Source organism: Geotrypetes seraphini, chromosome 1, assembly GCF_902459505.1.
Source record: "Geotrypetes seraphini chromosome 1, aGeoSer1.1, whole genome shotgun sequence".
Classification (NCBI taxonomy): Eukaryota; Metazoa; Chordata; class Amphibia; order Gymnophiona; family Dermophiidae; genus Geotrypetes; species Geotrypetes seraphini.
This window is the reverse complement of record NC_047084.1, coordinates 42,453,711-42,477,305: the sequence shown is the minus strand read 5'-3', so window position 1 is coordinate 42,477,305 and position 23,595 is coordinate 42,453,711. Positions and strand designations below refer to the sequence as shown.

The 23,595-nt window shown below is 41.1% G+C and overlaps 1 protein-coding gene across 7 annotated transcripts in view; it reads left to right on the top strand.

Moving 5' to 3' along the window:
• Positions 1-23,595, top strand: part of IPO11 (importin 11) — a 568,146-nt gene that overhangs the window by 177,991 nt on the left and 366,560 nt on the right. For all 7 annotated transcript variants that reach the window (XM_033930425.1, XM_033930408.1, XM_033930455.1 and 4 more), the window contains exons 15-18: positions 4,634-4,739; positions 12,486-12,612; positions 15,806-15,839; positions 17,552-17,592. In XM_033930425.1, the coding sequence (XP_033786316.1) occupies positions 4,634-4,739; positions 12,486-12,612; positions 15,806-15,839; positions 17,552-17,592 (308 nt within the window). The remainder of the gene's footprint in view (positions 1-4,633; positions 4,740-12,485; positions 12,613-15,805; positions 15,840-17,551; positions 17,593-23,595) is intronic.

The following is a 23,595-nucleotide window of genomic DNA, read 5'->3' as shown; positions in this document are numbered from 1 at the left end:
ACATAAAACTTACAATTTTGTTAACAACATAACAGTAGTAAAATTATCAAATATAAGCATAAATACAATAACCCTCCTTTTACAAAATCGTGGAAGTGTTTTTTAGTGCAGGCCAGTGCACTAAATGCTCTGCACTGCTCCCGACACTCATAGGAACTCTACGAGTGTCGGGAGACGCGCAGAGCATTCAGCGCCCCATCCGGCGCTAAAAAACACTTTTGCAGTTTTGTAAAAGGGGGATAAATGAAGTAAACTTGAAATCAGCAAATTGAAACTTGATGATAGGACTACTATGAAACAGTATAAAAATATACATATTTAACAGCACTGAAATTCAAATAATACAGATATAAAAGTGTCAGCATTATACTTATGAAACACCTAATAAACACACATTAGAACATTCAAATAACATAGATTTGACGCTAATGCATTTCTACAATACAGCTTATCTTATAGCCAAGGGGACAAATGCAGATATAAAGATGGGGACAAGATGTATGATACATAGTCCACTGGGATAAATAAATGCGTGGCTAATCTGAAGGCAAGTTATTTGTACAGTTAAAAATGATAAAATAAAATGATCTAAGTTACAGGGTGTATAGCAAACTAGTCCAGGTGAGGAATGTGTGCATAATCAGTGAGGTGTGTTTCTTTTTGAGGGGGTACTCAGGGATACTTCATAAAAATGAACCATTGTCCCTAAGTATTAATAAGATGGTAGAGGCGCTGATAAAGGACCGCATCATTGTTCACCTTGACGGACACAATCTGATGAGGATCAGCCAGCACGGCTTCAGCAAAGGAAGATCTTGCTTGACGAACTTACTGTACTTCTTCGAGGGAATAAACAGGCAGATAGACAAGGGTGACCCGGTCTACATTATATAACTGGATTTCAGAAGGCGTTCGAAAAATTGGCAGCCATGAAATCGAGGATGAAATATATAATGTGGATTAAAAACTGACTGGCGGATAGGAAACAGAGAGTGGGGGTAAATGGACAATACTTGGACTTGAAAAACGTCACGAGTGGAGTACCGCAGGGTTCGGTGCTCAAACCCATGCTCTTCAACATATTTATAAATGACCTGGAAATTGGTATGACGAGTGAGGTGATTAAATTTGCAGATGATAGGAAGTTATTCAGAGTAGTGAAGACGCGGGAGGATTGCGAAGACCTGCAATGTGACATAAACACGCTCGAGAAATGGGCCGCGACATGCCAAATGAGGTTTAACGGGGATAAGTGTAAGATGATGCATGTCGGTAACAAAAATCATATACACGAATACCGGATGTCTGGTGAGGTACTTGGAGAGACCCCCCAGGAAAGCCGTCCGCGCAATGTGCAGCGGCAGCGAAAAGGTCGAACTGAATGCTGGGAATGATTAAGAAGGGGATCACAAACAGATTGGAGAGGGTTATCATGCCGTTGTACCGGGCCATGATACGCCCTCACCTGGAGTACTGCGTCCAGCACTGGTCACTGTACATGAAGAAGGACACAGTGCTACTCGAAAGGGTCCAGAAAAGAGCAACCAAAATGGTTAAGGGGCTGGAGGAGTTGCTGTGCAGTGAGAGGTTAGAGAAACTGGGCCTCTTCTCCCTTGAAAAGAGGAGACTGAGAGGGGACATGATTGAAACGTTCAAGATAATGAATGGAATAGACTTAGTAGATAAAGATAGGTTGTTCACCCTCTCCAAGGTGGAGAGAACAAGAGGGCACTCTCTAAAGTTAAAAGGGGATAGATTCCGTACAAATGTAAGGAAGTTCTTCTTCATCCAGAGAGTGGTAGAGAACTGGAATGCTCTTCCAGAGTTTGTTATAAGGGAAAACACCCTCCAGTGATTAAAGACAAAGTTAGACATGTTCCTGCTGAACCGGAATGTACGCAGGTAACGCTAGTCTGTTAGGGTACTGGTCTTTGACCAGAGGGCTGCTGCATGAGCGGTCTGCTGGGCACGATGGACCACTGGTCTGACCCAGCAGGGGCAATTCTTATGTTCTTAATAGCTCAAGCTCTAGACTTGTGGCTCAAGGGCTGCATGCGGCCCGGTGAAGTATTTTGTGCGGCCCCGGTTGAGGGTGATGCACTTTTTTCCTCTGCTGCCCACGGGTGTTTACCATCTTGCCGGTTCCCTCCTCTGTCTTGCTGCAGTGTTTGTGCATTTGTGTGGCCCCAGGAACATTTTTTTTTTGGCCAATGAGGCCCAGGGAAGCCAAAAGGTTGGACACCCCTGCTCTAGACACACAGTGCTGCCTTTTCATGGATTCTGTGGCTGGTTACAGGGGTCTGGCTACTGTGGGATGGGCTCAAATTTTTTGAGTTTTGTGGATTTCCTATTGGCTAATAAGATTTATGCTAATAACACTTTTTTGTTAGGTGACTTTTAACATTCATGCAGATTTGGCTGCTTCTAACCTCAGAACCTTAACGGTAGAGAGAATACAACTGAGGACACACCCCTAAATGCGCCTCTCTTAGTCTTTCACTGCACTTTACAGTACTGTTTTACTGATACAAATTTTCATTATTTGATCCACTGGTAAGAAACAAAACTTATCTTAAATTTGTTCTGAGAAGAATTCACACGGGTTCAAGGTAGAAGGCTATGGAAAATTCCTCCTTAAATGTATCTTTTGGGTCCTTTCCTCTTGAAGCAAGGAATCACTTATGGTTCCTTTATATCAATATACTGCATATTTTTTTTCAATCTGTAGTAAGAGGGTTAAAACAAGTTGGAGAAAGTTGTTGTTTTACTCACTGTAGACTTAAGCTGTGGAATTTGTTACAAGGAAGTCAGAATACCTGGATTTAAGAGTCTATAGCAGTCCTGGAGGAAATCCATAAACCATTATTTGTCATGTAAGCTTGGGTTTAGACACTGCTTATCTTTAGATATGCCAAAACTAAACAAGGAAAAATCCAAATAAATGCAGGGGGAATTAGAAACATCTTAACTGAAAAGAGCAACCTCACATAAATCCTGAATCACATTTGTTTGAATGGCATAGATCTTATATCAGGTAATAATTACTTCATATGCTCATAGAATGCTAGTTTACAAGGTGCCAAGCGGTAAAAAGAAAACATCTTCTACCAGTGTTGCAAAATAGTGATCTAAACATGGCACATAATATTGTCAAAAGGTGCTTTGAAATATTGTCTACTTGTATAGTACATCAACATGTAACCACAGGTTCCTATGAATTTAATCTGCATCAGCTTTCTGAGGAAGTGTCAGCGAAATATGGCTCGTGGAAAAGCCGAGGTTGCTCACTAAGCTAAGTGCCTTTTGCTATTGGTTGAATGTTGATGTACTATGGACAGTATTTCAAAGCACCTTTTGACAATATTATGATTAGACCACTATTTTGCACAACTGGTAGAAGATTTTTTTATTTTTATCAATTGGCGCCTTGTGAACTATCATTCTATGAGCACATGAAGTAATTATTACCTGATATAAGATCTATGCCATTCAAACAAATATGATTCAGGATCTATGTGGGGTATCTATTTTCAGTGAAGTTATCTTTAGATATGAGCAATAAGAACTGCATCTGATCCTAGGGATTCTGTTGGGTACTTGCATCCTGGGATCATGGGATTGATTAGCATTTCTTATGTTCTTATGTATTATGCAGTACAAGGGAAGATGATGTTTATATTGCTTAAATCGGTGTTCTTCAACTGCTGGTCCACAGAAATTTTATGCTGGTCCACAGGGCCGGCACCTCCATCGAGCCCAAGAAATGTTCTTCAGCCACCGGTCCACAGTGCGATCAACGCAATATCATCGGGCTGGCTCCCTGAGTGCTGCAGTGCACAAAGCCATGGGGAAAAGGCTCCTCCGCGCGTCCTGTGCCTGAACCGGAAGCTTTCTCTCTTGACGTCGCAACGTCAGAGGGAAGGCTTCCAGATGATGCGAGGGACGTGCGCGAGGAGCCACTGCCCACAGTTTTCTGCACTGCAGCACTCAGGGAGCCGGCCCAAAGATGCCGCGTTGATCGCACCTTGGACCGGCCCGAAGATAATATCGGGGGGCGGGCCACAAGGCAAGGAACAGCATGGAGGGAGAATGCTTTTATTTTTTTATTTAGTGATTGATTTACATCTGCTGTCTGTTCAGGAAGAAATGCATTTGTTTCTTTTCCTCTGGGGTTGTACTGCTTGTAGAGTTTTGCATCTTAGGGTTTGTTTGTAAATATTAGTACTTTTAGTTTTTGGTCCTGCATTTGCATGGGGTTATCTGTTTTCTGGTAGGAATGAATGTTGAAAAGCATACAGTGTGATTTGTGTATTTTAATTTTGTGGTTAACCATTATGTGTTGTTAATACAATTATATTGTGTGTGTATATATGAAAAATGAATGGAAAAAATGATGTTACAATTAGTACTATTATGGGGGCAGAGATTGGGTGAAGATGGGCACGACTTAGCCCAGTGTTCTTCAACTGCCAGTCCGCAGACCGGTACCGGTCCACAAAATAATTATTTTATTTCCACCGGTCCATAGGTGTCAAAATGTTGAAGAACACTGGCTTAAATTCCCTTCATGTTTGTATTTTAGTTCAAAGTTTTAGCTTTGAAGAAAACAAAATGTGCTTGTTTTTTTGAACAGTATACAATGCAGTTGGCCTGGCAGCTTATGAGTTATTTGACAACGTGGACTTCGATGAGTGGTTTAAAAAACAACTTCTTGCAGAACTGCAAATTAGTCATAATGGGTAAATATTGCATTATTTTGTTGTTATATTTAGCCTAACAATAGAAGTATTTAATCATTTAATAGAATTTGTGTTCTGTTTAATGTGAATCCTTTACATGTTAGCTAATACTGGGACATGCTTGTTAAAAAGGTCATGCAATTTGATGATGATAGCACATTCTTTAATTTTCTCGTTATTCTTGATCAAACCGTCTGCAAAAATATCTTCAATCTTGCATGACTTATTTTAATGTAAAATTTGACTTTAATAAAAAGACATGCAGATCAGTTTATTTCTAGGCGCTTGCTTGATTTATCCTGTGAGTTGATGTGTAGCTTTTAGAATGATGCACTTTGTTTTCTTTAGGGGCCCTTTTAACAAACAGTAGTAAAAAGTGGTCATATTGTGCCCTAACTTAAGTCTTTCCTGCATGCTGAGGCCATTTTCACTGCTGGGGTAAAGTAGCTGAGATTCCTATTTTTTGTATTAATGGTAACATGCTAATTTTGCTATTAACGCATGGCCATTAAAACCATATAGGGCAATGACTACAGATTCTGAGCCTTTCATGCTTGTATTTGCATTTTGCCTGTATCCTGAATAGGCTAATTTGGTATTTAATGTTCTGTATTTACCGGTTGTCATCAATAAAAAAAATTTGATCTAAAACAATATAGGGCATGAGCCCTTTCTGCAACCTATTATGTAGGTGGTAAGGGCTCATGTGCACTAACTGATATTGCAGTTCTCAGATTTATGGAGGTGTGTGGAGGTCTACGCACTGTCTTCCTTTCTACCAAAAATGGTCTCTGCTTACCATGTAAATCAGGAAGTCTGGCTTCCGGCATTCCATTCACAAAATTATAAAGGTATTTTTGTCAATTTTTACTTTTCAAGTATATAATTTACAGACAAAAAAATCACTACCCTGTAGACTGTCACTTCAAATAAACAGTTAATCAAACGAGCCTCAGACACACTGACTGAATACACAATTTCAAGTCAGATACTTTTAGCCAACAAGGCAACATGTCATTAATCATCGTCTCCTCTTACACATCGGATGGGAAGTAGAGAGTTGCGCGGGGACAGACATCCCACCCGTCCCCGCAAAGAATCTCCTCCACTCCCCCATAAAAGTTATCTGTCCCTATAAAAAGCAGCAATTACTTCTGACAGTTTTAATTTTTTTTTTTTTTAAGTCTTAGTTTATTTAAACCAACAATAAAATACAATATAAACAAATAACAGTGAATAGAAATAAGAGATATCACCGGAAGGAATTAGAATAGACATTGGGTTGTGTGACAAAGTAAGACTTTAGGGTTCCATACTTAAATCAGTATTTTTTGTGCATTTACCTTTCAAGTCACTCAGTTTCTCAGTGCATATGAATGGATTATTAATTTATAATTTAAAGACCTGTCTAAACAGTGCAGCACCTGAAAAATTCAGATCAATCAATGCATAGCTACAATGAATGGTTAATACACAAGCCTCACAGATGCATTAGATAAGCAAGCAGTCTCTAAGCATAAGCTGGAAGAAAGGGAGAACATACATGGGATAAAACAAGAAGGGGGGTGGGGGTGCTGGGACTGATATATCATAAGCAAACATTGTGAATTTCAAAGTCAAATGAGATTTTTACAATATTTTAAAGCAATAATCAGAGGCAGACTTTAAAACTACAGTCTGCGTTAAAGGTCTGCACGGGAACGGGGATAGAACTCACCGCAATCTCAAATTAAACAGGCTTCCAATTTCCTTGGGTCTCTCTCGAAAGGCTTCCTTCCAATCGAGTCTCCTCTCTCAAGTTTCTCAGTTGGGGCCTGTGGAGTGATCGAGCGGCTGACTAAATACAAGCTGCCTTCCCGCTCTAGCCTTGCATGTGACCCCTTCCAACCAATCAGCAGCAAGGCTCTGTGTGTGACGTGTGCATACGTGCTGAACTCACTGCTCAGCATGACTGTTCCTGCTGCGGTGCTGGATCCAGACTGGTCTCTTACTGAAATTTCAATTGTGAATCAATGGAGCTTTAGGTAGGCCTCAAGAACCCCAGTTCTATCCCCATGGGAGTCCCATGGGCCTGGGGGGATCCCCTTGGGAGTCCCTTATAGCTGGGGGGGATCCCCGCCGGTACCCGCAGGATTCCTGCGATCCCCGTTCCCGTGCAGACCTCTAGTGGAATCCCCACGAATGTTGAAAAAACGCAAATACAGTTTTTAGCAGAGGAGACAGGAGAGGGCAGCCGGAGAAGCAGGAGAGGGCAGCCGGAGTGCCGGCGAGTGAAGGAAATCACTTTGACATGCAGCTCCTGATTGATGAGGCCCGACTTTAGTACAGGAAGAGGCAGTACAGAGCATACGGCGAGTGATTTCCTTCACTCACCGGCGCTCCGGCTGCCCTCTCCTGCCTCTCCGGCTGCCCTCTCCTGCCCAGTCATTCGCGGTCGGGAAATACCGCGAATGACTGGGCCCACGAATCGCGGACGAGCACTGTAATTGGAACCGAGACAGTTTCTGGACTGGCATGGATGAACTACTATTGCTGCTATTTTTTCTCCCAGCTAAGTACTTGGCTTTTTTTGTTTTATATGCATTTTTTGTTTAACTTTGTGGCACACTGCCATGTGACTGTACACTGTTAATTATATATATTACTCTACAGTCGGGTGGGGTTCAGGTTTTTCTCAGACCTGGTCTGAGTTTTTTACTGAACTTCCCACTCAATGTGTAAGAGGAGCCGATGATTTAATGACCTATTGCCTTGTTGGCTAAAAGTATCTTCCAGAATTCCATGCCACAGGCATAAATTAAAAGGACAAAGTCTTGGCATTACTGAATATGAGGAGAGTCCTTCTCCGTTATCATGAGATGACAAATTAATTTTGTCTTTCCGACCATCTTTTTGTGTTGAGCAACCTTAGCAAATGGAGAAAGCCTGCCTCAAAGATGTCCATCTCCAGATGCATTTGCATGGCTACTTTGTCTGCATTGATTGGCTGTGGTATACAGCCGTCAATTTATTTGAAAGAGCATTTCACCAGAGGCGTGGCTTCTTCATGGGCAGAATCCTGGACAGTTTCACTTAAGGAGATTTGTAGAACAGCTACATGGTCCACAATCCATACTTTTACAAAGTTTTACAGAGTGGATGTGGTGGCACAAATGGACACCACTTTTGGGTCCTTGGTACTTGAAGCAGGCTCATCTGCCCTGCTCTAGAGGCAGGGGATTGCTTTGATACGTTCCCCCCCCCCCCTGCGATCAGGCACCCCCCCTGCGATCAGGCACCCCCCCTGCGATCCGGCACCCCCCTGCCTCGAATCGGCACTCTTCCCACCACGATCCGACCCCCTCCCCTCCGACACGATTGGGCACCCCCCCGCCACGATCCTACCCCCCCGACACGATTGGGCACCCCCCGACACGATCCGACATCCCCCCGACACAATTGGGCACCCCCCGCCGCTTCTTACCCTCATCTTTGCACTCTTGAAGATCGGTCTACTTGTCTGCTGGGCCTTGAGCATGCTCAGATGCTCAAGGCCCAGCAGACGAGTAGGCCGATCTTCAAGAGTGCCCAGATGAGGGTAAGAAGCGACGGGGGGGTGCCCAATTGTCGGGGGGATGTCGGATCGTGGCGGGGGGGCGGATCGTGGCGGGGGGTGCCCAATCGTTGCGGGAGGGTCGGATCGTGGCGGGGGGGTGCCGGTTCGGGGCAGGAGGGGGTGCCGGATCGCAGGGGGGGTGCTGGATTGCGGGGGGGGGGGGGATGCTCATAAATCGAGCCATATATATATATATATATATACTACTGAACCCTTATACTGGAAAGAAGATTATAGAGGTAAGTACCTAATCTTCCCATATGTACTCTATATCTATCTGTCTGTCTACATTTATATACTGTATATGTATGGGAAGATTAGGTTCTTACCTTGATGAACTTCTTTTCAGTATAAGGGTACAATAACATATAGGGGGGATTAGCTAGGTGTTCGGGTGCTGGGGGGAATATAGAAGGAAGGGAGAGAGCTTTGTGTTTTTGTATGGGATGCAAGAGTCGGAGATATGGGAAGGTGAAAGAGAGAGAAAGCTGGAGAGCTGTTCAGAAGGATTCAGTTATGGGGTGCTGGAGGAATTTGTGTTGAGAGAACTATGGGTTTAGTACTGAAGGATGAGGGGTTCATATGTAGCTATGGGGATGTGTGCCAGATTGGGTTGGGGAGAGTTGAGAGATAGTTATGACGGGGTTTGTACTGCAGGAGGGAGAAGGTGGAAAGAAAGCTATAGGTATGTGTGTGCTGAAGGGGGAGGGGTTTGATAAAGAGCTATGAATCAGAGGAGGAGATTTGAGAGATAACTGTAGTGATGTAGGCTAGAGGGAGTTGTTTGAGGGCGGTGGTGTGTGCCGGGAGGGGGGTTGGGGGGGTTGAGATATCTACTGGATATGGGGGTGTGTATGTGTGTGTGTTGGGGAGGGGACTGAGAGAGAGCTCTGAGGATGCGTGTGTGCCAGGAGCAGAGATGGAGAGAGAACTTGATAGGGGGAAGGGGGCTTGTTAGAAAACAGGGAGAGAGAAAAAAAATTGGCAGTGCCTATCCTGGAAAAAATATCCCACAGTTAGATTTCTTAATCAAGAGCAGATTCAGGGCTGGATTCTCTAATATTGCCGGTAAAATTCGATGGGTCACTGTCATAGCCATAAATGTAACAATTTCAAAAAGATGAGTCATTCTCTAAGAACCATGCATGCAAGTGAGGCTCACAGAGGGTCATCATATTTACATAAGAATCCACCCAAGGGTACTAAAAGAACTGAGAAAGGAAATAGCGGAAACACTCCAGCAAATATGTAATCTATCATTGAAAACTGGGGAGATCCCGGAGGACTGGAAAATAGCAAATGTCACGCCTATCTTTAAGAAAGGATCAAGAGGAGACCCGGGAAACTACAGGCCGGTGAGCTTGACTTCGGTTCCGGGTAAGATGATGGAAGCACTTATTAAGGACAGCATCTGCGAGCACATGGAAAAAAATGGGCAGCTGAGGGAGAGCCAACATGGCTTCTGCAAGGGAAGGTCTTGCCTCACAAACTTACTACATTTCTTTGAGGGAATAAACAGCCAGATAGACAAAGGGGAACCCATAGACATAATTTACCTCGACTTCCAAAAAGCTTTCGACAAGGTACCCCACGAACGACTGCTTAGGAAGCTGTGGAACCACGGAGTGGAGGGGAATGTATACCGATGGATTAAACACTGGTTGGCGGGCAGAAAACAGAGGGTTGGAGTGAAGGGCCAATACTCAGACTGGCAACGGGTCACGAGCGGAGTTCCGCAGGGGTCGGTGTTGGGACCGCTCCTGTTCAATATATTTATAGACGATCTGGAGACAGGGACGAAATGTGAGGTTATCAAATTTGCAGATGACACCAAACTCTGCAGCAGGGTTAGAACCACGGAAGACTGTGAAAACCTGCAAAGGGACCTAACGAAGCTGGAAGAGTGGGCCAAAAAGTGGCAGATGCGTTTTAATATAGAGAAATGCAAGGTCATGCATGTTGGGAAAAAGAACCCGATGTTCAGCTATACAATGGGGGGAACATTGCTAGATGTGAGTACCCTTGAAAGAGACCTGGGTGTGCTGGTGGATACAACAATGAAAGCATCAGCACAATGCGCGATAGCCTCAAAGAAAGCAAACAGAATGCTGGGTATCATCAAGAAGGGTATCACGACCAGGACAAAGGAAGTCATCATGCCACTGTACCGTGCAATGGTGCGCCCGCATTTGGAGTACTGTGTCCAGTATTGGTCGCCGTACCTCAAGAAGGACATGGCATTGCTTGAGGGGGTCCAGAGAAGAGCGACGAAAATGGTAAGAGGTATGGAAAACCTTTCATATACCGACAGGCTAGAACAGCTGGGGCTGTTCTCCCTGGAAAAGAGGAGACTTAGAGGAGACATGATACAAACTTTCAAGATCCTGAAAGGCATAGATAAGGTAGACAGGGACAGATTCTTCAGACTGTGGGGAACAACAAGTACAAGGGGGCACTCGGAGAAACTGAAAGGGGATAGGTTTAGAACCAATGCCAGGAAGTTCTTCTTCACCCAGAGAGTGGTGGACACATGGAACGCACTCCCGGAGGTAGTATTGGGGCAGAAGACACTACAGGGATTCAAAGAAGGTTTGGATAAATTCTTGAAGGAAAAGGGGATTGAGGGATACAGATAGAAGTAAGGATAGGTTTTTTTAGGGCAGGGAACACTTGACAGGTCATGGACCTGATGGGCCGCCGCGGGTGCGGACCGCTGGGTGCGATGGACCTCTGGTCTGATCCCGGTGGAGGCAACTTCTTATGTTCTTATGTTCTTATGGTGATAGCGATCGGCACATGCACAAAATAGTCCACAGAAAGAGATGTAAATGTGTGCATGTGCCGGAAAAAAGTTATGCCATATGCACACATTTCGTGGGTGTGCCTTATTGGAGCACAATATATGTACACATCATAGGCGTGTGTCACATGTGGCTGTTGTGTCAATCATAGACATGCCAATGGAAGGGAGGGGAGGTGCAAGCATCAGCTTTCAACAAACGTGCATAAGACATGCCTTTAGTACACGCGCCCGAGACATGTGCTTTTGAGATTTTTTTCCCCCTGAAACTATTATACAACTATACTACTATAATTTATGTGAATGTTGTATTTAAAAAAATATATATATATCATGAGTCACGGCCAGAAACACACGCTCGAGATGTGCTTTTCACAGCACTGGCTGCGCCAAACCAACCGGTAATTTTTAGTCATCAAAGCTGACGCCGTGCTTGGAGAATCACCTGGCGATGACAGAGAATCACCCAGAGTGCTCATTTAAATATTAATGAGTCCCATTTAATATTTATGACCTAGTAATACATTTAAATGGCAAAGTCAGAGGCTATTAGGAAGCTCGTAAAAGACCACAGTGAGCCGTTCTGATAATCATGGGATAAAATACTGCCTTGCTAAATCAACTGGAGCTGGTTTAGCGACCATTGTTATAGGCAAGGTAAGTTTTGAGAATCTGGCCCTCAGACTGCTAGTAGCAGTAGAAGCAGCCCACAAAGAACATTGTTTCTGTGGAGGAGATTCTCCAGTAGCCCTATTGGTAGGATTCATTTTAAAATTTTGTAGAATCTAGTTCTTGTTTTCTGCTGGGGAAGGAGAAAAGAATTGAGAGAGGCTACTGTGAGGATAGAGGAATGGCAAGGAAGGATCGAGAGAGGTTACTAGGGGTTGGGGAAAGAGGGACCATGAGAGGCTAGAGGAGGAAGAGGGACCATGGGGAGCAAGAGGAGGAAGAGGGATTGAGAGGGGCTACAGTGGGAGAGTCTACTGGTTGGAGGGAGAAAAGAGATTCAGAGAGGCTACTGCTGGGATGGATGGGTAGGTGATAAAGAGAGGCTGGGTTGCACAGGAACAGGTGGACAAGCTATGGGGAGAGGCTAAACTGCTGCTAGGGGCAGATAGGCAATGGAGAGAAGCTATTGCAAGACTTTACTGGATTACATATGAGGTAATTTTGTAACAGTGTGCCTATATTATAGTTCTAATAAAGTGCCTATTTTATGTCTGTCATAAAATAGGCACCCTGAACTATCCCTAATAGTGCATTCTCAGGCAAAAATTTATACCTATCAATACTGTTTAATGCTTTTTTAAGTCATGTAAATGACAATATTTATTTTGTTTTTTTCATAAAGGTATAAAGCAATACGTCGTAGAGTAATTTGGTTGATAGGCCAATGGATTTCTGTAAAATTCAAGTCTGATTTGAGACCACTACTTTACGAGGCGATTCTTAACCTGCTTCAGGATCATGACTTAGTGGTATGTATAAATTAAGAGAGAATAGTTTATAACTCTAAAAGTAGTATGGATAGGTTTTTTTTTTTAGTCCAAATAAAAGAATGACTTTGTGGGATTGATAGTGTAACATTATTCAGTGTTTATACTAGTGCTTAACGGATGTTATCAGATCTTATTTTATCAGGCAGATAAATATCTTTTTGCACTTAAATTATAGATTACTTGTCAATAAATAAATATTATTATAAATAATACTATTTGAATTTTAACTTGCTTTCACTACAGTGTTTCCTTATAGTCTTAGCCACCTAATAAGTCTGAACATATATCACCCCATTGTAATGTTGCATGCTATCATGTTGACTTTATTATCTTTTAGTAAGCTTTTAGTGCGCTATGGGAAGTATTACAGTAGATATTTCAAACTTTTCTTTTTATGACTGTATGAATTACATTTAAAGTTATATTAACGTCACTGTTAGATTCGTGATATACCACCTTTCTGGGATACAACCAAAGTGGTTTATGTATTACATATAGATAGCATGTATACCTTCTGGTCTTGGATATTCTCTCTAACTTGAAAATGAAATGAGTTACAAGATGCTGTAGTCCACCTTGGGGTCAACACTCAAGAAACAGTAGAAAATATGTTGAAATCTTCCGCCCAATATACGGTGGTGGCCAAAAAAAGCAAACGATGCAAGGAGTTATTAGAAAAGGAGTGATAAATAAGACTAAGAATATTATAATTCCTCTGTATTTCTCTATGGTGCAACCTTACCTTGAGTATTGTGTTCAATTCTTGTTGCTGGATCTAAAAAAATATATAACAAAATTTAAAAAAGTTTCAAAAAAGAGCGACCAAGATGATAAAGGGGATAGAACTCCTTTTGTATGAAGAAAGACTAAAGTAGTTAGGTCTCTTCAGCTTGGAGAAGACACAGCTGAGGGGAGCTAGGATTAAAATCCACAAAATCCTGAATGGTGTAGAGTGGGTACAAGTGAATCAATTTTTTACTCCATTAAAAATGATAAGAACTAGGGGACACTCGATGATGTTACAGAGAAATACTTTTAGGAGGAAATACCAATAGGAGGAAATATTTTTTTGCTCAGAGAATAGTTAAGTCCAGAGGATGTGGTTTACGTAGATGGGTTTAAAAAAGATTTGTACAAGTTCCTGGAGGAAAAGTCCACAATCTGCCATTGAACCCAGCCGCAAGTGCCTCGCGAGTCGGCAACTGATCGCAGGGATGCCCGAGCCTCCCCCAATGCATACGCGGGAGGTTTCCTGGCCGCCAACGCTCAGGGTAAAAAGGATTACCTTACCGCTGCTGCTAGCTTGCCTGATTTAGCAGCTGGGACAGTTCAGGCTTTCCAGACGCTACAGGCCTCTTGAGCTCCAATTTTGGCGGGAAGCATCTCCATTTTTTCTGTAGCCTCAGGTGACCTTCCCTCTGTATTGAAGAGACAGGGGCAGGTTTCAGCTGGGTCCCCTGCTGTGGCAGGGAGTCACTTGGGGCTGCCAGGTTTTTTCCCCCAGATTTTGTTTCAGCCCTATGTAAGGCTTATTTGCTTAAAGCAGGAGGTCCTGCTTCTGCTCCAGAGGTGTGTTCCGGGGGTATGTGTATGTGTTTGCCCTCGACGTCCTCTCCGGTTTGGCACCAAACAGCACCTGTTTTGTCCCCCCTCTACTCCTCTTTTGTCCAAGCAGCCGCAGGTCTCTTGGGACGATGATTTGTCAGGAGGAGCAAGAATTGATTGATGAGGACGAGGGCCTGGACCTTTGGGGTGACCACCAGGATCCTCTTGGAGAACCGGATTCCATTAGCGGTGGTTTTATGCTTCCATCTGCTTGCGAGGATGCGTCAGTGGTGCGCATTTTCCAGCGGGACGAGCTTCATGAGCTTATTCTTCAGTGCTACGGTTTGAGGACATCGTATTGGAGCCCCCGTGTGTTGTGGACCCCTTGTTTCGGGGGATCTTCTTTGTTTCCCACTCTTTGCATCAGGATATTTGGGATATTGTGTTCGCTGAGTGGCAGGTGCCGAAAGCCCCTTTTCGCTTTACAGGTTCCATGGCCCACCTGTATCCCATCCCAGAGGGGGATTGGGACACCTTGAAGTCGCACCAAGCAAGTCAGTACAAGACTAATGGTGTGGTAGATATTCTCATTGTCTGATTCAGTGCTAGTATTAGTGGGGGGAAATGGTGCATTGTGACTAGAGGTGTGAACTTCTCTCAGGTACCAAAGGCATCTGCATCGTAGTACTTAATAAGAATAAGCAACTGGTTATACTCATACCTTGTATCGTTGTTTTCGACTGGCTTAGATAGGTGACTGTTCGGTGCCGATGGATTGCAGGAGAAATTTTGCAACTCTAGTTATGACTTACTGGATTACATTGGCTGGGCTGTAAAGATGTTTGTTGTGGGCCGTGAGTTTAACATGCTTGCATTACAATTTTCTTGAAAATAAGAAGTGACTCATTTCCTAAAGAGCCTCAGACTCCAGTTGAGTCTTCTGAGGCTATATGATTGTTAACTAAGTTGTGATAGTCATTATGGGGTCCTTTTAATAAGGCACGCTAACTGATTTAGCGCTTGCTAAAGATTAGCACGCGCTAAATCGGTTAGCGCTTCTTAGTAAAAGGACCCTTATATGTGGTGCTTGTTATTTGACTACATGGGGAAAATCAGGTATATAATAATAATAATAACTTTATTCTTGTATACCGCCATACCCAGAGAGTTCTAGGCAGTTCACATCAATTAAACAAAGATCAGAGATTACAAGCGGAATCACATCAATTTATCAAAGTTACAGGCAACAATGTGGTTGTGGTTAAAAGGATTGGGAGAGAGAGAATCGTGAGGGGTAGGGGGAAGAAACAGTGTGAGGGGGTAGGAGGTTTCAGTTCATTGAGGGAGGGGGGTGTTAAGGGTCCTGTTCATGGAGTAGGTGAGTCTTGAGTAGTTTTCTGAAGTCGAGGTAGGTGGGGGCTTCGAGCACAATTTGGTGTGGTCGACCAGGTCGAATGCACTGCTCCCCTGGCATGCTAATAGATCTTCCACTCTACTTCATCTTGTAAATTGAATGCCAATGTAAAAAATAGGTTTTACTACTCTGTTAGTATTGTCTTTTATTTAGTGTAAGAAAGTATTGAGTTAGGTATATTAGACCTAATATTTTCTAATGTTCCTTTTTCAGGTTCGCATTGAATCTGCAACAACACTGAAGTTAAATATCCTTTCAGTCACAGAAAGTTTGCATTCCCTGCTGACTTATGAAATATGTTTTAGAAATCTGGAATACGTTTGTTTTTTCAGAGTTTGTGTTTCTCCCTCTCACTGAAAAAGAGAGATTCCTGAATAATACAAAGTGAAATAGCGTTCTTAAACAATCTGAATTTTAGCATCATTGTAGACAATTTTATTTTGTTTGAAAACTAGATAATATAAGGGACAATTCTATAAAGGGATTTAGATGTAGGTGCCCTGAAGTAGCGTGGGGAGTGCCCATTCTGTAATGGCATCTGGGTACCCAGATTCTGCTTTGGAATGCTAGCGTAAACCTCCATTGATGTGTCTAAATGTAATCAGGTCCACTTAAGTTTGATTTATGGCAGGTTTAAATGGACTTGAATTAGTGCTGCAGACAGCATGTACAATTTACAGTATTCTATAAGTTGTACATGTAAGTAGAAGACATACCCATATCCCACCCTTGTACATATTCCCCTTACAGTTAAGCACTAGGGATCAGATTCTATAAAGGTGCCTAAGCGCGCCTACATTGTAGGTGCCGCTCCACATGGTTGTCAATCAACTGCTGGGCACTCTTTATAGAATCCTAATATCCCAGCACCTAACTTGGACACCTAAGTCAACTATGCCTATTCTCTGTCTCTAAGCACACCCAAGTTTCTGGTAGGCGTTGGAGGGTGTCTCAACATTGCTAGGCATCCTAAGAGTTCCACGTGGAACTCTTTTCATTTTTTTTTTTTCTTGACTGAAAACTGGCACGATCAATTACCACACCAATTTAAAAAAAAGTTGTGCTTTGAATAAATTAGGCATCGCTAGGCGTCCTTGATTGATGTAGGTATTCTATACAGAATCCAGCCCTATGCCACTTATGCATGCCCTTTTAGAATAGCGCTTAGAACGCTTGTACATTTAGGTGGCACTTTTTACTGCAATTATATGTGTATTAAGTTTCAAATAATGTAGTAAATTCCAAATTTTTGGCGTATGTTGTCTGTTTACTGTTGCTACATTAATTTTGAATGATAAGCTGTGAAGCTTTCTGATCAGCAGCCATAATTAATGTTTTTTATTTTTTCTTATAAACTTTAGTGTTGCTTTTTGGCAGAGACTATTATGATGTTTTGCATGTTCTCCTAGTGCAGTCAGTAGTGGCCTGGATCTTGAGTTAAAAATCGAGTCCAGCCTTGATTCTATTAAAAAAATAATGAAGTGCCTGCCATTAGACACCTAGATTGGCGTGCCAAGCTGATCTAGGCACCTAATTTTTTTAATTGATTCAATTAGTGCTGTTAATTGAACAGTACCATTAAAACCAATTAAAAAAAAATTGGGATAGGCACCATTTAGGCGTCTATACTAAGGCACCTACCTGAAAAGTAGGCATGGATTGAGTTAGGTGCTGATATTTTAGTCCAAGAAACTTTTGCCTAATATATTAATACCTAAAGTTATAATACCTACCGGTGCATAACTTGATTAGGTGTGATTCTATAAATGGTGCATAAATTTGAATGACATACGGTAGGTGCCATTTCCCTGGGCATCTACCAATTTAAAAGTCATTCATAGTATCAGGCTATTGGTTAACAACATATATGGCTAATCTCTGGTTTTCTAGACTTGATTTCAAATGGAACACTTAATTTTAGGTGACAATGTTAATTAATTTTTCTTAACTACCATTTACCTGTAGATGACTTTGAGTTTAGGACAGAGCAGTTTTTACCGGTAAGTTGTTTATTTTTGTGAATATATTTAAATTTATCCAGGGTTGACAATGAACTTAAAATAGCAACTTCATATTCATATTACATTTTAATTGAATAGCTCTAATGTTATAATGCAGGAGGAAAAGCAATTTACTTTTAAGAACTGATGTGAAATTTTATGATTTAATGAATATTACTATTCTCCTTGTAAGATATTTGAAGATTACATAATCTGGGGAATGGGGAATTTACCTTTTATTTGGGCAAGTACAAGTATAAAACCTATTCTAGATTAAATTATATCTTAGCAGAAAGTAGGGTGCTATATAGGTGGTCCAATTTAGAAATTCACCCTATACTAATCTGGTGTGATCCAAATAGCTTTTTCATTGGACAAGTCATCAGCTTGAAGAGCAAATTTAGATTTGCACAGAAACCAGAAGTATAACAGCAACTTCGTCATAGTTGACTGGACTACCTCTCTCATAATAAAACGAAAGGCATAGGACTAGATCTAATATGGGATGCTGGGAAGGCATTTATGAGGGCCACATTAATAAAATTAGGAGCCCAACAGAAAAAAGCCCTCACCAAACAGAGGCAACAATTACTAGAAAAGATAGCGTGAACCTAATGGCTCCATGAGCTAAACCCCACTCTTGAAATGCTTCAGTGGAAAAGGGTACTAGATCTTATGGATAATAATAGAATTCAGTATTTTCTCAGGCATACAAAAAATATTTTCTTGAAAGTGGTAATAAAGTAGACAGCTGAAGATGCAACAAAATGCTAGATGGGTCAGAAAACTGTTAGGGGCTTAGGGTCAGCCATGATTCTCTGCTTATGAGATAGCAGCTGAATTTGGCTCCTCCTATCAACATCTTTATATGTCTGAGTTACAGTGCTCGGAAGAACAAATTTCAATTTATGTTAGAGAGGCAGTATTGCCTTACATTGCTGAGCAAGATAAATTACTTCTAAATCCTCCAATTTTGCTGCAAGAGGTGGTGCTAGTTATTAGAAATCCACCTGGTTCCAGATGGGTTTCCATGTGAATATTATAAAATTTTAGCGCCTGATGTTATAGATCTGCTTGTGGGCATATTTAATGATATTTTTTGTGTTGTGGTACCATGCCTGTATCTATGTATAGTGTCAATGTAGTTGTGCTGCCTAGACTGGGCAAAGATCCCACTTTGTGCTCTATCTGGCCAATAGCCATATTAAATAGAGTTATGAGGACATCCTCCCCAAGATTATTCATTTCAGTCACAGAATTCTTCTCTATGTAGATTACATGCTATTCTTTATGAGAGAACCAGGAGAGTCTCTTTCTCTCCTTATAGAAGCTCTTAATGTCTTTGGAAAGTTATCTGGTTTTAAAGTTAATGTTGAAAAAACAGAGGTCTTATGTTTTTTACTTGATCTCTCTTAAGCAATCTAAAATACCATTTAAAGCAACCACTAGATGTATCAAATATTTAGGGATTATTATTGTAAATTAATTGGATCAGTTTATGTTTAATTATGATGAACTCAAAGATCAAGTCCATGCACTTATAGATAACTGGAATCACTTGTATCTCACTTGGTGGGGAAGGACAGCAGCTATACAAATGATGAGATTTGCTTCAAGTTTTGTTTCTTTTTTCACATCTTCTAATACACATTCCCTTAACCAAATTCAAAATCTAGGAGCGTTTGTTTAAAAAATTTATTTAGAAGAGCAAAAGACCCAGGATTCAATTGTGCAGAATATCTTGTTCCAAAATGAAAATTTGTTTTCCTAACCAGAGACTTTATTTATTGTAGTATTTATAGACCACTTATAGCCTAAATGGTTTGCATTCAGGTACTCAAGTACTGAAAGATCTTAGAGAATTTTATTTGAAGATCCTTCAGTGCACTGGGTCAGACTAGAAAATGCCCTGTTATCTCCCTTTTCTGTTTTTGAAGATATCAGCCCTCCAACCCTAGAAGAACCCCATCTTTTTTTAGGCCCACTGCAGAAGACCTGGTTATGGGTTAAAAGAATGCAACATATTGCTGGTATACTGGCATCCTTTAGTAAATTTAAACTTTAACATCCATTCTCTACCTTATACAATAAAACCTTGGATTGCAAGACAAGTAAAATATTTTATTAAATTTTAACTTTATATACAAGCAAGGTCTTGCAATACATGTACATGTATACACACAACACATCATCACAAGTGAGCCAATGGTTCTCCTCTCTCTCTGACACTGCAGGAGTGTAGTTACTGTTCTAAACAAGCAAGGTCTTGCAATATGAGTACATACAGTATTTTATATTAAAGTTTTTGGGTTGTGGAGTTTCCATTACTCCTTAGGGGGAAATTCGCTTTGATTTACGATTGTTTTGGATTACAAGTATGTTTTCGGAACAAATTATGCTCACAAACCAAGGTTTACGGTATTTCTTTCTTTTTTTATTTGAAGTTTCAAAACATCCATAAAACAATAAAGAAAATGGAAATCATTCTTACATCATTCAAATAATTTTTTTTTCCAATTTTTAAAGAATATCCATCAATCCTCTTCAAGGGAGGGGTCTTTCTTAAACTTAAAGGAAACAAGATCAATAAAGTAATAACTGGATCAAAATGATCCTGAAAATTATCAGTGTTACCTATTAGTTCTATTCCATTCAGGTCTGTACATTCTCATGGTCTTTTAGAAATCTTTCTAATTGTAGTGGGTCCCAAAATACAAAATCATTATTCTGAAAATTCAATATACATTTGCAGGGAAATTTTAGGAAAAACGTAGCTTTCAGGGCAACCACTCAAGGCCAAAAAGGCCTTCCGCTTAAATTGAGTCTCCAGGCTACGTCAGGGTCATTATTACTTTGACACTGGTGTCAGTATCAACATTGTATATACTAACACTGAGTAGAGAACATTGGCCATCAGACTCTCTTCAGAGACAGGACTCGACATCATCTTCCTCCATGCCTCATCCATCGGGGGAGGCATCAGGTAAGAAATCTAAGGAGAATGGCATTGTTACAGACGTCCACCTTGATGCACAGTAAGTGTTGATACACCGTGGACTGCTCTTCATTGCTGCAGATCATGTCTCCACCCTGGCGTGCCTCAACATCAAGGCCTCCCATGCCCAGACAACATGCACTGTAGACTGCTTCCATGCTGATGTCTCTTCAAGTCCAGATACCAACTCCTCCAGTAGGATATCTGGGCTATGCTCAAACAAAAGATTTTGAAGCTTCTGCAGATGCAGCCTACACAGGCTTTATGGGTGTCTATGCTTCTCCGCCCAGTCCGAGGATATGTAGAGCCATTGTTCGAGGACAAGATCATACACCTCTGCTTGATGTTGAGCATTAGGATCAGCATAGACCCATTGGCAAAGGAGTTATATCTTGGGTCAGAGCATCCATCCCTGCCTCAACACTTGTTAGTACATGGTCTAGATTCCTCTCGACGTATGCTCCCAGATTCACCTAGGAGAGAGTATTTTGAGGAGTCTGACTCGGATATCTCAAACCACTCTGATGAGGATCTGCCAGATTTATCAATGGAAGAATCCTATGTCATACCCTCTGATTCTTCTCCTCTACCCCAAAGGTGTAAGGCAAATGGGCCAAGCTCTTTCCATTAAAATGGAGACAGAGGAGAGGAGGAACCTAATTCAGAGCATTTTGAGCTTTTAGACTTTGAATCACCTCCAAATGACTGTCTCAAGGTGCCTTTACATAGGGTCATGACTACATGAGAGATACCCTATTTAAGAACTGATGACCCCTCTTTCAATCCAGGTAGCTCCTAAAAAATTTGACACAATGTACATAGTACAAAAGTGTCCAGGGTTTGAGAGAACACAATTTCAACATCACTCTCTTGTAGTGGAATCTGCTCTAAAACACTCATGTACTTCCAGGTCTTATGCTTCTACAAATGAGACACAGAAACAGAGAAAATGAAGGCAGATAAAGGCCATATGGCCATACAGAGCACTCATTCATACTGATCATTTTAGTAGTCCTCTGGACTGATTCTATCTTATTTATATCTTTTTGAAGGTGTGGTCTCAAGAATTGCACACAGTACTCTAAATGAGGTCTCACCAGAGACTTATATAGGGTCATTTTCACCTTCTTTTTCCTGCAAGGCCAATCCTCTCCATATGTACCCAAGTATTATTCTGGCTTTTGCTGTCACTAGTTTTGTCTGTTTGGCTACCTTAAGATCATCACATACGATCACCCTCAAGTCCCATTCTTCTTTCGCTATCTGAACAGTACCACACTCTTGACTTTTTTTTTTATCATTAAATCTTAGCTGCAAAATTTAGGTACAATACATCTAGTCTTCTCCCTCAATCTAACACTTTGGTCACCAAGTCAAAGAAATGAATCAGATTTATTTTACAAGACCTGCTTCTAGTAAACCATGCTGCCTTGGGTCCTGTAATCCACTGAATTCAAAAAAACTTCACCATTCTCTATTTTATAAATATTTCCATTAATTTACTTCTCAAAGAAGTCAGACTTAACCAAACTGTAGTTCCCAACTTCCTCCTTGCTTTTGCTTTTATGGAGAGGGACCACATACTCCATTCTCCAGTTCACCTGGACTACTCCCATCTAGCGAAACATTGCAAAGACGAGACAGAGGAGCCAACAGAACTTTCCTAAGTTCCTTCAGTAACCTCTGATGCATGGTGCGTTGCCTCATAGCTTTGTCCACCTGTAGTTAAGCTAGGTCCTTAACAAACAGATTCATCTAAAAATTGTTCAAGGTCTACCACATTTCCATTTCTATTTGTGTTTGTATTTTGCAGTCCTACTCTTGGCCCGTCATCTGTGAACATAGAATAGAAATATTTGTTATGCAATTCTGCCTTATTCTTACATAGAAGCTATTCCAGTCACAAACAGAACCATGTTTGACTTCCAGATTACATTTTTCACTGAAATAAGACTATAGACCTTCAACTAGGAGGCTTTACATTATCACTATTATGTTTTATTCATTTTTGATTTGTTGTATTGTATTTGATTCTGTTTGTGTATGTACTCTATTGTGACCCGCCTTGGGAAAGGCAGGGTATAAATAAATACAAATACAAACTTTAAGACCCAGCTAAGGCATATCAAATCAAAACAGGGGTTCTCAACCCAGTCCTTAGGACACATCAAGCCAGTCTGGTTTTCAAGATATCCACAATATGCAGTACCTTTATTGTGTGCAAATCTATCTATTGCATATTCATTGTGATTATCCTGAAAACCTAAGTGACTGGATGTGTCCTGAGGACTGGGTTGAGAACCTCTAGATCAAAGTAATGGCTATTTCTATAGATTAGCAGAAGAAAAAGGAACCTCTCTGTGAATAAGACACCAGCAACAGAAGAAATGGAGTGGACAGCGGACCAATGGAAACTTGGAAACAATCACCAGTCAGGCTTTATTGGACAATGCTGTGATAAAAGGGACAGATTGTTACAATATAGCCAGTATTCAATAATCTGCAGATAAGTACTTAACTTCTCCTTAAGCAATTCTTCTTCTTTCCAAGGAATTAAAATCTGGACATTGCATAAAACAATCCTATCAAATCTAAATGTTCAGTGAAAAGCCCAAAGCAAATGAACCATTCATGTCACTTTGCAATCCTACACAAAGAGCCCTATATCAGATCAAATGGAAATGACAAATCCAACAGTATCAATAAACTTCATTCACATTGATCCAGACACTGACAGACCTTATCTTGAAAGGCTACCAAAACAGTCTGTGTATATCAAATTAAAATAAATAAGGATTTTTTTTTCTCTTTGAGATATCACAGCCCATCCTCCCAAAGGCGCCAAGAATGGGTTACAAAGTACATCCATAATAATTGGGACAGGACAGAGATGACATAATTTACATAAATTACAATATAGACTTGACAATAATTTACAATTTAGACATGATGATAAAATATATGCACTAAGTAGCATCTGGTAAGATTAGGTGGCATTTCTGAGTGAA